Source organism: Borostomias antarcticus (genome assembly GCF_949987555.1).
Source record: "Borostomias antarcticus genome assembly, chromosome: 5".
NCBI lineage: Eukaryota > Metazoa > Chordata > Actinopteri > Stomiiformes > Stomiidae > Borostomias > Borostomias antarcticus.
In genome coordinates this window covers 3,064,494-3,079,493 of record NC_140238.1, presented here as the reverse complement: position 1 = coordinate 3,079,493, position 15,000 = coordinate 3,064,494, and the positions used below count along the sequence as shown (strand labels likewise).

Below are 15,000 nucleotides of genomic sequence, written 5' to 3'. Positions count from 1 at the left end.
CAGTGTGCTGTTACCTGGCCACGCTGTCCCTGGTGCTGAAGTGGCCTAGAGTGTGCTGTTATCAGGCTGCGCTGTCCATGGTGCTGAAGTGGCCTAGAGTGTGCTGTTACCTGGCCTCGCTGTCCATGGTGCTGAGGTGGCCTAGAGTGTGCTGTTACCTGGCCTCGCTGTCCATGGTGCTGAAGTGGCCTAGAGTGTGCAGTTACCTGGACACGCTGTCCCTGGTGCTGAAGTGGCCTAGAGTGTGCAGTTACCAGGCCGCGCTGTCCATGGTGCTGAAGTGGGTAGAGTGTGCTGTTACCAGGCTGCGCTGTCCCTGGTGGTGAAGTGGCCTAGAGTGTGCAGTTACCTGGCCACGCTGTCCCTGGTGGTGAAGTGGCCTAGAGTGTGCAGTTACCTGGCCACGCTGTCCCTGGTGGTGAAGTGGCCTAGAGTGTGCAGTTACCTGGCCACGCTGTCCCTGGTGGTGAAGTGGTCTAGAGTGTGCTGTTACCTGGCCACGCTGTCCATGGTGGTGAAGTTCCCTAGAGTGTGCTGTTACCAGGCCGCACTGTCCATGGTGCTGAAGTGGCCTTGAGTGTGCAGTTACCTGGCCACGCTGTCCCTGGTGCTGAAGTGGCCTAGAGTGTGCTGTTACCAGGCCGTGCTGTCCATGGTGCTGAATTGGGGTCTCATCCTGAGGCAGCCAGTCGGTTCATTCTAGGGGCAGCCTCCGACCCCCCTGCCACGGGGAGGATACCACAACACACACACACACACACACACACACATACACACTATACACATTACACAACACACACACACACACATACACACTATACACATTACACAACACACACACACACACACAACACACATACACACACACACACCCACTATACACTATAACACACACACACACACATATACACACTATACACATTACACAACACACACGCACACACACACAGACAGACACACACACACACGCATTAAGCACCATGACTTGATTATGATTATGCCCACAGCGTTGTTGTTTTGGGAGATAATTTCTTCTCCAAGATGGAGCTGGCAGAGCAGACGGGTCTGGTATCTTCTGTGAAGAGGCAGCTCCTGGATTTGCATAATCCCTTCACTTATCACGGCACGTTCCATCCTCGCATGTCCACTCTCCGTGAACTCCGAGGTGTACGGCTATCGAAAAATAATTCACTTCGAGGAGGTAATTAGCCTCCGCGTCGTGCATTATTTTCCGATGACAGTGTATTATCTCCTGTGAAACGACCTCAAGGTCAGTGTATAATGGCCCTGGTCTCATAGTGTACCACCTTGCCTCCACTCAGAGCGCAGTGTTCATGCTGTTTGTATGTAAAAGCATCAACAGCTGCGTGTGTGTGTGTGTGTGTGTGTGTGCGTGCGCATGTGCGTGTTTGCACCCCCCGCGCGCCCTCGATGGCCCAGTCGTCCGTGACCAAGCACCACGGTAAACATGGCGGCACCGCGTCACGCACGGGCAGTCATGAATGACGACGCTACCGAGCGGATAAGCAGAAGCTGAAAGCCTCCTCGCCCCGCCACGATCAGACCACCCCCCCCACCACCCCCCCCGCAACACCCCCCCCACAGGGTGACTGACGACTGCCCCCCCCTCGCCCCCCCTGTGACACGTCCTCTCTCCCCGCCCCCCCGTCTCTTAATGTGACAGACCGGCTGCTATTTTTAGCTCGCCGCCGCCCGGAAATAAACACGACACTGCAGCATGACTGAACCTGAAGTCATTAGGACGCGTCCGCTCTCGCACAAAACACCCCGAATCGCGTCCGGTCGACCGAGCCTTGGCCTTCAGCGCCGGAGAGTCGGTCGTCCTCGAACCGGGATGATGCTCGCTCGTGTGTGGAGGCGTCGTTGTTCGGTGACGCTCTTCAGAAGGGTCGATCCCTTTCCTTTAAGAGCGAAAAGTCCCCTACCACTTTTCCTAAATTCACCAGAAATAATCCATTGTCTTTTGTGGCATGTGTGCGTGTGTGTGTGTGTGGTGTGTGTGTGCGTGTGTTTGTGTGCGTGTGTGCGCACGTGTGTGCGCACGTGTGTGTGTGGTGTGTGTGTGTGTGCGTGTGTGCGTGCCCCCCTTTCTCAGGGACCTGGACTGTCTGGGGGGTAAGAACCGCGCGTTCTTGGCCACGCCCATCGAGGAGGTCCTCCAGACCCTCAACGACCTCATCACCTACTTCCAGCTGCCCGACGCCGAGCTGGAGCACGAGGAGAAGCAGATCAAGCTCCGCTCGCTCAAGAACCGCCAGAACCTCTTCAAACAGGAAGTGAGTCCCGTCGCACAGGAAACGCAGGGTTGAAGAGGAGGGGGAGTCGTGGGGGGGGGGGGGGGGCGGGGGGGGTTGTTTGGCAGGATAGGACAGTAAAAGTCCAAAGTCAGGAGTTTCAATTGTGATTGAGGCAATTTTAGTAAGTGGTTATTGCATGAGTAGCAAGCTATTCAAAACGTCTGCCAAGACACAGTATTTTTAAAGCTAAATCAATTAATTGTTTGTCTGCCGTTTTCAATGGCGCATTGTATTGCAAGGCACTGCCTTTCGAAACTGTCAGCAGTTTTGTTGTGTGTGTTTTTTTGGAGTTGCTCTTTTTCTCCGACAACAGTGCAGCAAAGGCCTCTGATAACTCTGGGTCAAACATTTCTCTCATCAATTACAGTTAAATGTCAGCCTGTCCTCCCTGTTGAATACTGAAACGCCAAACTGTCTCCCGACAAACTCGGAAAAAAACAAACCAAGGGCGTTCACTGCGTGGCTGAGCCTCCTCAAGCGAGGGGTTGAGAACATCCATCAGACGAGCCGTGTGGAATATTTATTCATGCTAGTTTACCTAACTGACTTTTACATATTGCTCCGTTTTATGCCTCCACTAATCTCCTCTCCGAGAGGCTTCAATCATTTATCAATAATCACCTCCGACTCTCTTCCCTAGTATTTTATTAAAATCCTCAAATTGCTCTTTTTCCATCCCGCTCTCCCGCACCCGAATTTTCTGAGGTAAATTAGTCACGGTTGACAGCTGACACAAGGCTTTTCCTGGAGTTATAAATCATTTCTAATTTGCCCTCTTTCCTCGACCTGCCGTTTAGCATATCTGATCACTAACGGGCTCTCCGGATGAATCACCAGGAGAGCCAAGTGTGGTGTGCATAATGATGACATCAGAGTGTGTGTGTGTGCGACTGCGTGTGTTTGTGTGTGTTATACTGTGTGTGTGTGTGTGTGTGTGTATGTGTGTCTTACGTGTGTGTGTGTGTGTGTGTGTGTGTGTGTGTGTATGTGGGTGTTATACATGTGTGTGTGTGTATGTGTGTGTGTGTGTGTGTATGTGTGTGTGAGTGTGTGTATGTGTCTTATACTGTACGTGTGTGTGTATGTGTGTGTGTGTGTGTATGTGTGTGTGTGTGTGTGTGTGTGTTTGTGTATGTGTGTATGTGTGTATGTGTGTGTGTGTGTGTGTGTGTGTGTGTGTGTTGCAGGGCATGCTGACCCTGGTGTCCAACTGCATCGACCGTCTCAGCGTGTACAACAGCGCCGCCCACTTCGCTGAGTGCGCCGGGGCCGAGGGGGGCGTGGCCTGGAAGGACATCCTGAACCTGCTGTACGAGCTGCTGGGTAGGAGAGACCGGTCACCACCCTCTCACTGTCTCTCTCTCTCTCTCTCTCTCTCTCTCCCCCTCTCACTGTCTCTCTCTCCCTCTCTCTCTCTCTCTCTCCCTCTCACTGTCTCTCTCTCCCTCTCTCTCTCCCTCTCTCCCTCTCTCTCTCTCTCTCTCTCTCCCTCTCTCCCTCTCTCTCTCTCTCTCTCCCTCTCTCTCTCCCTCTCTTTCTCTCTCTCTCTTATCTTGTTGCTGGGGGTTATTTGTGTGACTGTATTTTTATTGTAAACATGCCTGACTTTGGAAATAAGTTTTTTTATTTTTTTATTTTTTAAATCTCTCTCTCTCCCTCTCTTTCTCTTTCTCTCTCCCTCTCTCTCTCTTTCACTCCCTTTCTTTCTTTCTTTCTTTCTTTCTCTCTCCTGCTCTCTCCCTCTCTTTCTCTCTCTCTTTCTCTCTGTCTCTTTCTCTCTCTCTCCCTCTCTCTCTCCCCCTCTCCCCCTCTCTCTCTTTCTCTCTCTCCCTCACTCTCTCCCTCTCTCTCTTTCTCTCTCTCCCTCACTCTCTCTCCCTCGTCTCTGTGAGCGCCAGGGTTCTGGTCACGACTCACACACTTTGCGCTGTAATCACTCACACCTGCTTGAGTCATCAATAGAAGCTACCAGGCAGCTCCACCTCTGGTCCGAACGCCCGTCTGCCTGGTGCTGAGCTGAGCTGAGCTGGCACACACACACACACACACACACACACACACACACACACACACACACACACACACACACACACACACACACACACACACACAGCAGGTTTGGAAGAGCCTTGGGGCGGTGTGCCCCCCCCCTCCCCCCTCACCCCGAAGTGCTACACACACACATGAATGCTGGCGCACTCAAACACACACTAGGGCATCAGGCAGCTCAGAACTGTGTGAAGTGATTCCAGGGCTTTCACCCAACACACTTACTACCCACACACACACACACACACACACACACACACACTCAGTCCCGGCCAGACTGGGCTGTCCCCGTCCAGCAGATGGCTTTTGAATCCATGAGGGAGCAAGCCATCGATTCTCATTATTGTCTGTGGTGGCTGTTGTTTGATAACTTGTCCTGCGTGTCCTTTCAGTGTCCCCCAAGTCCCCCTCTCTGTTCCCGGGCGAAGCCCCCCTAGCTGTTAGCCTCTGCTCTGTCAGGCGGCCGGGCGGACCAGCTAGCCTAACATAACATGGCAGGTGAACAGGACACAGCCATTTTCCTCCAGGCAGAAGTAGAATTTCTTTCTTTTCCGAGTCGTCTTAGCGAGCGTGTCTAAACCCTTCTGTCCTCCTCAACGAGTGTCCTTCACACGCATCAGTGTGCAGACCACGTCTCCAATTACCTCCTACACACACACACACACGCACACACACACACGCACGCACACATGTACACACACACACACGTACACACACACACACGCACGCACGCATGCACGCATGCACGCACGCACGCACACACACACACATACACACACACAAACGCACGTACACACACACACACACACACACACACACACACACACACACACACACAAACACCTGTTCCAGCCCGGCGCTAAATGGATTTGGAGACTCTCCTTACTCTGTCTGAGACCGGTGACCCCTGTCATCTTCGGAGAGGGCGCCACTTCCTCTCCCCTCCTCCCCATCGACCTCTTCTGTAACCAGACTCCTCATTAGTATGCGCAAGCGCTCCAGGAAGAAGAGCAATCATCTTTGGCGTGGGGCGTAGATTCCGGATGACATTGTCAGCGGGTGACATTGTTGTTCTTGTTTGTTCTTTTCTAGTCGTCCAAGACGACCGTCTGAGGTCTGGCGGCGTGTCGGGAGAGAGCCAGGTTTGCTCTTGCTCAAAGACAAATAGCGAGGGGGGGTCCCGGTAGCTCAATGGGCTGGGGCGCTTACCGTGTAAAGGCTAGTCCTTTCTGCAGCGACGTGGGTTCGAATCCGGCCCACGCCCTTTGCTGCATGTCTTCCCCTCTCTCTCTCTCTCTCTCTCTCTCTCTCTCTCTCTCTCTCTCTCTCTCTCTCTCCCACCTTTCCTGTCTGTCACCTACACTGTCCTATCATAATAAAGCAGAAATGCCTAAAAAAAATCTATATAAAAAAAAATAAAAAAAATACAAAGACAAATGGTGAGGGGATTTGTCATTGCCCGTTCGGTACCGTATACGACCTGGAGTCTCTCATTGACGTACGGCCCTTTTTCCATGTGTGTCCTTTAGCTGCGCTGATCCGAGGGAACCGGAACAACTGCACCCAGTTCTCCAACAACCTGGACTGGCTGGTCAGCAAGCTGGAGAGGCTGGAGTCCTCCTCAGGTATCTGAGCATGTATACTTTATACTCAGGTGTAATTCATACTCAGTCCACAAGAGTCGCAGATTTGAAGACTTTTCCTCCACTCGGTCGTCGGGCCACGTTAACGATTGATTAATCGACCGAAAAACGAACTAACGTTATGACGGAAAATACTAAATGTGTGTTTTTCAGTCAAATCTTTATTTTTACACCAAGATATTGATATATCTTGATATGTCAGTTATTGAGCGTGAATGGTGAATGACTCGTATAAATGGAATAATGAAAATGATTAATATGGCTATTTAGTTACACTAACGAGCCTCATAAAAATATAACAAGAGCGACTGTTAATAATCGACAAGTGTCGTAGGACAAATGTCTGTTGACCGAAAAAAAATGGTGACCGACTTTTAGCATTTATACTTCAGCGAAGTGTCTGATCATCTCCATGGTAACCTGCAGACGCGTGGCTGATTGATCCATGGCAACGAACGTGCCTTCTATCCTTCTATCCAATCACAGCTGTGCGACGAAAGTGACAGCGTCTGCGACATTAGAAAGTTTGGTAGCTGCAAAAGTTACAAAAAAGTGTCGATAGTGACTTAATTTTAAGAAGTATAAATTGGCCTTAATACTGATACTGCAGTGACACTCTGCTCTCTCTCTCTCTCTCTCTCTCTGAACCAGTCCACTGAGTTAAGGGGGTTGAAAAGGGTTTTTATCAACAGAGCAGTATCTACAGTACTCAGAGCTGGGGCTCACCTTTGAGAATGTCCTTGTGTTTCTGTTCTGCTGTTCTCTGGTGATGTGTCTGTTCTGTTGTGATGATATCAATGTTCTGCTGTTCTCTGATGATTCTGTTCTCTGGTGATGATTCTGTTCTCTGGTGATGTGTCTGTTCTCTGGTGATGTGTCTGTTCTCTGGTGATGTGTCTGTTCTCTGGTGATGTGTGTTCTGCTGTTCTCTGGTTATGTGTCTGTTCTGTTGTGATGATATCAATGTTCTGCTGTTCTCTGATGATTCTGTTCTCTGGGGATGTCTGTTCTGCTGTTCTCTGGTGATGTGTGTTCTGGCTGTTCTCTGAGGGTGTGTGTGTTCTGGCTGTTCTCTGAGGGTGTGTGTGTGTTCTCTGAGGGTGTGTGTGTTCTCTGGTGGTGTGTGTTCTGGCTGTTCTCTGAGGGTGTGTGTGTTCTGGCTGTTCTCTGAGGGTGTGTGTGTGTTCTCTGAGGGTGTGTGTGTTCTGGCTGTTCTCTGAGGGTGTGTGTGTTCTGGCTGTTCTCTGAGGGTGTGTGTGTTCTGGCTGTTCTCTGAGGGTGTGTGTGTTCTCTGAGGGTGTGTGTGTTCTGGCTGTTCTCTGAGGGTGTGTGTGTGTTCTCTGAGGGTGTGTGTGTTCTCTGGTGGTGTGTGTTCTGGCTGTTCTCTGAGGGTGTGTGTGTTCTGGCTGTTCTCTGAGGGTGTTTGTGTTCTCTGAGGGTGTGTGTGTTCTGGCTGTTCTCTGAGGGTGTGTGTGTTCTGGCTGTTCTCTGAGGGTGTGTGTGTTCTGGCTGTTTTCTGAGGGTGTGTGTGTGTGTGTTCTCAGTCCTGTGGTGCTCATCTCTGCAGGCATCCTGGAGGTTCTCCACTGCATCCTGACCGAGAGCCCAGAGGCTCTGAACATCATCCAGAGAGCCCACATCAAGTCCATCATCTCCCTGCTCTACAAGCACGGACGCAACCACAAGGTGAGTGGGGGGCCTGGCACACACCCGCACACACACACACACACACACACACACCTGCACACACACACAGACACACACCCGCACACACGCACACAACCCGCACACACACACAGACACACACCCGCACACACACACACACACACACACACACACACAGACACACACCCGCACACGCACAGACACACACCCGCACACATACACACACCCGCACACACGCACACATACACACACACACACATACACGCACACATACACACATCCACACACACACACATGCACACACATACATACACACACACACACACACACACACATACACACACACACATTCACACACACATACACACAAACATCCACACACGCATCCACACTCACGCATACACACACACACACATACATACACACACACACACACACACACACACAAAACAAATAGCTACTGTGTGATTCCGGACACACACACGCAAGCACACACGCACACACAAATGCATACATGAATGCACACAATGACACACACACGCATACACACACACACACACACATACACACGCATACACACACACACACACACAAAACAAATAGCTACTGTGTGATTCCAGGGATGAGTGCTACGGTAATTCACTCACGTGTCTGCCTTTTGTTATTCCACACACACACACACACACACACATGCACACACACACACACACACACACAGCCCAGAGACAACAGGGCGGGGCATTCCCATGCATATATATTGTATATCATCAATATGTTGCCACTCGAATTGAGATCTACAGCTGCGTCTGACCCCCCCCCAGGGTCATCAATCACAGTCAGTGTATGATTTGGCGGGCGGGGGCTCTGGTGATTACGCCGTGGCTGCCTGGCCCGCCGCCCCTTGGCTTCCTTCCCCCACACATTTCATCCCACTGTGGCGCGGGAGCCAGGATCACAAAGATATTACCGGACAGGGTCGCACATTTGAAGACTTTCCCTTCACTCGGTCGTCGGGCCACGTTAACGATCGATTAATCGACCGAGAAATCAACTAACGTTACGACGGAAAATATTAAATGTGTGTTTTTCAGTCGAATCTTTATTCTCACACCAAGAATATCTTGATATGTCAGTTATTAAGCGCGAATGACTCGTAGGGTAAATGGAAATGATTAATATGGGTATTTACAGTGATTACACTAACGAGCCTCATAAAAAATAACAAGAGCTCATAATAAAGGCTTCTCTCCAAACTCCAGAGCAAGCTACCGGCTCTTTTTAAGGAAAATACACATGTGGACTTGCTCAGGGGTGAGACAAATTAATACTATTCTAGATGAATTATTCATAATTATATTTTTTATTTGTTACCAAATTCCATGTTGATCGATCAAATTCTTAACAACCAATTAATGGACCATCGATTAATCCCTTTTCCCCTTCCTGATAAGAGAGTGTCTCTCTCAGTAATTAAGGCTCCATTAATACAGTACAGTATCTGAGGAGAGACTCTCCACAGCCCTCCAGCAGCAGACCGGGGGATGGTCTCTCTCTGGTATCTCTCCCTCTCTCTCTCTGTAGTTGAAAGGGGGGATGAGCTCTTTTCACTGCATTGTGTGTCACAGATATTAGAGGGCTGCCATAGTCAATACCCGCCTTTTATTATCTCTGTCTCTCTCTCTTTCCCTCTCTCTCTCTCTCTCTCTCTCTTTCCCTCTCTCTCTCTCTCTCTCTCCCGGTATCTCTCTCTTTCTCTCTCTCCCTCCCTCTCTCTCTGCCTCCCTCTCTCTCTCCCTGTCTCCCTCTCTCTCTCCCTCCCTATCTTTCTCCCTCCCTCCCTCTCTCTCTCTCTCTCTCTCCCGGTATCTCTCTCTTTCTCTCTCTCCCTCCCTCTCTCTCTGCCTCCCTCTCTCTCTCCCTGTCTCCCTCTCTCTCTCCCTCCCTATCTTTCTCCCTCCCTCCCTCTCTCTCTCTCTCTCTCTCCCGGTATCTCTCTCTTTCTCTCTCTCCCTCCCTCTCTCTCTGCCTCCCTCTCTCTCTCCCTGTCTCTCTCTCTCTTCTCCCTCTCTCTCTTTCCCTCTCTCTCTCTCCTGGTATCTCTCTCTTTCTCTCTCTGCCTCCCTCTCTCTCTCCCTGTCTCTCTCCCTCTCTCTCTCTCTCTCTTTCTCTCTCCCTCTCTTTCTCCCTCCCTCCCTCTCTCTCTTTCCCTCTCTCTCTCCCTGTATCTCTCTCTCTCTCCCTCCCTCCCTCTCCCTCCTTCTCTCTCTCTCTCTCTCTCTCTCCCTCTCTCCCTGCAGATCCTGGATGTGCTCTGCTCGCTCTGTGTGTGCAACGGAGTGGCCGTGAGGGCCAATCAGAACCTCATCTGCGACCACCTGCTCCCCAGAAGGGACCTGCTCCTCCAAACCCGATTGGTCAACGACGTCCAGAGGTACACAGGTCATAAAATGGCCGCTCAACTGAACAAAGCCTTTGTGACGACTGAGAAAGGAGTCGGTGTTCAGAAAAGGGCATTCGATAGACATTTCCTACCTGAATGTCTATCAGAATGCCCTATAGCAGGCATCGTCAACTAGCGGCCCCCAAAGCTTCCCATCCGGCCCTCAGAAGTATTTTGAATATCTAAGAAAATAATCTTACAATATTGAAGCAACTCCAAAAATAGTTGTGATCGAAATAATTTCATTAGGAATGATTTATCGACCCCAAATATGTGTTTTTGACAGTGGGTTCTAAAGAATATGTCTTCATATATGTCATAAGAATATGTCATATTATTAGCCAGTAGCCTAGCCTACACAACCCAATCGCCATGCAAGAATATGGACAACTCATAGGCTAGCTCTCATTTAACTTTTCATTTACTTATATGCCCTTGTTTGACATTTCGTTTCATTTTATTTCTCACATGCTCAATGACAGTAGGCTAAATGTTGCTTAGAGTCCTTAGAACAGAACGGGTTCACAGTGACTTCTAAGCACTAAAGCAGCCAAAGTCATTTCGGCGGAACAGGATGGCGACAATGGATAGCAAAAGCAATTGCCAGCATGATTAAAAGAAACAGATTGCTAGAACGAGAAGGGATGACGAGGAGAACCTGGAATCAGGGAGAGAGGTGGAGACGAGGACGTGAGAAGGCTACGGAGATGGGGAGGAGTCTTTGATGGGGGAATTTACAAGTAGTATGCTGGCCAGCGGTTTAATGCTTTTTGGTGTCATTTTGGCCTAATTATTACATTACTGTAAGCCCCACAGCTAAGTAACTGGCCAAATTTTGTGCTGTGAAATGGTGAAATGGTGGGCATGATTGTGTAAGACGTTTGTGTGTAAGACCGTCCGTGTGTGAGACCTCCCGTGTGTAAGACCTTCCGCGTGGAAGACCTTCCGTGTGCAAGACCTTCCGTGTGGAAGACCTTCCGTGTGTGAGACCGTCCGTGTGTAAGACGGTGTCTCACCCTGTCTTTCAGCATGAGGCCCAACGTCTTCCTGGGTGTGAGCGAGGGCTCGGCCCAGTACAGGAAGTGGTACTACGAGCTGATGATCGACCAGGTGGACCACTTCATGACCAGCGAGCCGTCGCACCTGCGCGTGGGCTGGGCCACCACCAAGGGCTACGCCCCCTACCCCGGGGGAGGGGAGGGCTGGGGGGGCAACGGGGTGGGCGACGACCTCTACTCCTACGGCTTTGACGGGCTCCACCTCTGGTCAGGTGTGTGTCTCTCTGTGTGTGTGTGTGTGTGTGTGTGTGTGTGTGGGTGTGTGTGTGTGTGCGTGCGTGTGTGTGTGTGTCTGTTTCATAAATGAGGAGGATGTTCCCGGGGCGACAGACAGATTGTGTTTGGATAGCTGTCAGTGTCGTGCATACTGTAGTAGATCTCTGCTCCCAGAGTGTGTGTGTTGGGGTGTGTGTGGGTGTGTGTGTGTGTGAGAGAGAGAGAGAGAGAGAGAGAGAGAGAGAGAGAGAGAGTGAGTGTGTGTGTGTGTGTGCGTGTGTGTACGAGTATGTGAGTGTCATATTTCAATACTTCAAGTGTGTGGTGTGTTTATGTGCGCGCTCACGTCTGGCAGGTCATATTTCAATCCTTTGTGTGTGTGTGTGCGTGTGGGTTATTGATGTGTGTTTGATGTGTGTGTGTGTGTGTTTGGTGTGTGTGTGTGTGTGTGTGTGGGTGTGTGTGTGTGTGTGTTTGATGTGTGTTTGATGTGTGTGTGTGGGGGGGGGGGTGTATGTGGTTGGTGCATGTGTGTGTGTGCTTGTGTGTGTGTGTGCGTATGTGTTTGGTGTGTGCTTGTGTGCGTGCGTGTGTGTGCTTGTGTATGTGTTTGTGTATATGTTTGGTGTGTGCTTGTATGTGTTTGGTGTCTGCTTGTGTGTGTGTGCGTGTATGTGTTTGGTGTGTGCGTGTGCGTGTGTGTGTGTGTGTGTGTGTGTGTGTGTGTGTGTGTGTATGTATGTGTTTGGTGTGTGTGTGTGTGTGTGTGTGTGTGTATGTACGTGTGTGTGTGTGTGTGTGTGTGTGTGTGTGTGTGTGTGTGTGTGTGTGTGTATGTATGTGTGTGTGTGTGTGTGTGTGTGTGTGTGTGTGTGTGTGTGTGCGTGTGTGTGTATGTATGTGTGTGTGTGTGTGTGTGTCAGGTCGTATCTCCAGGGCCGTGGCCTCAGTGAACCAGCACATCCTGACCTCTGAGGACGTGGTGAGCTGCTGTCTGGACCTGGGCGCTCCCAGCATCTCCTTCCGGATCAACGGGCAGCCCGTCCAGGGCATGTTCGAGAACTTCAACATCGACGGCCTCTTCTTCCCCGTCGTCAGCTTCTCAGCCGGGGTCAAGTATGTTGGTCTCCCTCGCTGGTCTTCCTCGCACGCCTGTCAAACCCACCTTGAGATTGGGAGGTTGGGGGTTTGATCCCCAGTCATACCAAAGACTATTAAAAAATGGTACCTATTTGGCACTCATGCATGAAGGGTTGGATTGAGGGGGAAGTCACTGCGACATACTAGCGTCATGTCCAGGGGGTGGACTCGTACATACTAGCGTCATGTCCAGGGGGTGGACTCGTACATACTAGCGTCATGTCCAGGGGGTGGACTCGTACATACTAGCGTCATGTCCAGGGGGTGGACTCGTACATACTAGCGTCATGTCCAGGTCATGTCCAGGGGGTGGACTCGTATATCAAGCTGCCTCACGCTAAGGAACCAGGAGATACCCTCCGGCCCTATGGGCTACTATGATCGAGAACCATTGGTTCTCAAGGCTACTTACTTAGACGCCCGTCAAACCGCGCACATGCCTACAATATGGTACACACACACACACACACACACACACACACACACACACACACACACACACACCTCTACCCTCCCTCCGGCCTGCTCATCCATCCACCTGTCCTGACAGTATTCACCCCCGAGGGCTCGATCTCGCACGCAGGTACGGTAGCAGTACAGGGCCCGGGATCTCGCGTACACCCCTCTCCTGTTGCCATGGCGACTTGGGAAGCTGTGATTGACACGTCGGCGTAATGGAATTTCAGGCTCCGCCGGGCGTTCCGGGGGCCTCGTGATCGACCCGGTCTCCTCACAGCGTGGCCGCCGCGCTCTCGTTCCGGGCCTCGCCGTTCGAGGCGGCGAGCGGGAGGAGCTCTGACAGGCGGCCGTCTCCGTCTCCGTCTCACTCACATCGCCTGGCTCCGCGGGCCGCTACGCTACACAGCTGTCTCGATTAGCATAACGCCATCTCCCCGAAGCATGACACGGAACGAACGCGAAATGTCATCGGGAGCGAACGTAAACATCGGAACGACACATTTGCATAACGGCTCTGTTAGCACGGCGAGGACGACGCCTCGTGTGTTTTTTCCGCTCATTACGAGAACGCTTAGCTTACATTCCTCGAAAGGTGGAGATGTTTTAAGACAGGTGCGCGAAGTACAGTCGCGGGACCGCACACAGAAGGACAACATAAAAGAGCGACTAGATTGTTACGAGAATACTCACTGTTTATTATATACTTATATGGATCGCATCAGACACGTTAATGATCATGTCATTGTCATTTATAATATGCACATATTTATTTACCAAAATAAAAGTTGGGATGTTTTTATTCGTCAGCGTGAGATCGAGCAGGCTGAGTTCGGCTGTGGCAGTCGCTATTGAGATGAGACTGATGGGCCATTAGCAAGAACAATATCAGAAGTTGATGAGTGCGGGGTTTAGTGCCAACTACTCTGAGAAAAGCTGTGCACTCTTCGTATTAAGTTATAATTTACCCATCTGATATTATGTCTGAGTGGCTATCCGGATTTTAAGCGGAACGCCGACAGAGGTTTTTGGGCATTTGCGAGAGGATTATGTCACATTAAGAGCGTGAGTCACATCTGAGTATAAATAGCTGGCCTAGCGGGACGCTAAGCTGCACTTCCTGCGCTGGGAAAATGGGTCAGTGGACGACGCGCTTTCATAATTGATGGCTGCCCTCAGAATGGACCGGGCGGGCGTCGTCACTACTACACGAGGAGCTGTTTCCACCAGGGCCAATGAGAGCCGCTGAACTCCGGGTACAAATGCGACATCGCCGTCGGGTTTGACCCGGGCATTGACCTTTTCATCTCCGGCAGCGCATCGGAAATCACGGCTCATTCTCGGGGGACGAAACCGACCTCGGCGTGTCACGCCATCCGGGAGGCGCGTACTTGCATTGCCGCGCGTTCGTCATCCCCTTCCCGTCACCCTTAATCTTCACCGACGCGCGACTCCGCCGACTTCCTGTTTTCCCCGTCTCCCCACCTTACAGGGTGCGCTTCCTGTTAGGCGGCCGCCACGGCGACTTCAAGTTCCTGCCGCCGTCGAGCTACGCGCCGTGCTACGAGGCGCTGCTGCCCAAGGAGAAGATGAAGGTGGAGCCGGTGAAGGAGTACAAGCGGGACATGGAGGGGGTCAGGGACCTGCTGGGGACGACCCAGTTCACCTCCCAGGCCTCCTTCATCCCCAGGCCGGTGGAGACCAGCCAGGTAACGGGGGGGAGGGGCTTCGAGCGGCGTTAACTAGACCAGCCCCAGCGTCATATGGTGGTTGTTGTTGGGGTTGCTGGGGGGGGGGTGACAGTTTGGTTGCAGCCCTGCAACGTTTTCACCGGTTGTCACAAACACGCACAGACATTTCAGAGGTGGAGGTCTGATCAGAGGTGGAGGTCAGAGGTGGAGGCCTGTTCAGAGGTGGAGGTCTGGTCAGAGGTGGAGGTGGAGGGCTGGTCAGAGGTGGAGGTGGAGGGCTGGTCAGAGGTGGAGGGCTGGTCAGGTGGAGGTCTGGTCAGAGGT

At 51.4% G+C, this 15,000-nt stretch overlaps 1 protein-coding gene across 1 annotated transcript in view; it reads left to right on the top strand.

Moving 5' to 3' along the window:
* The window catches only part of LOC311309183 (ryanodine receptor 3), a gene marked incomplete at both ends in the record, with an annotated part of 138,859 nt that overhangs the window by 51,105 nt on the left and 72,754 nt on the right, over positions 1–15,000 (top strand). Inside the window, 8 exons of the mRNA XM_084438362.1 lie at positions 2,117–2,297; positions 3,506–3,641; positions 5,897–5,992; positions 7,578–7,696; positions 9,973–10,106; positions 11,144–11,385; positions 12,313–12,505; positions 14,478–14,694. Of these exons, the coding sequence (XP_084294488.1) occupies positions 2,117–2,297; positions 3,506–3,641; positions 5,897–5,992; positions 7,578–7,696; positions 9,973–10,106; positions 11,144–11,385; positions 12,313–12,505; positions 14,478–14,694 (1,318 nt within the window). The remainder of the gene's footprint in view (positions 1–2,116; positions 2,298–3,505; positions 3,642–5,896; positions 5,993–7,577; positions 7,697–9,972; positions 10,107–11,143; positions 11,386–12,312; positions 12,506–14,477; positions 14,695–15,000) is intronic.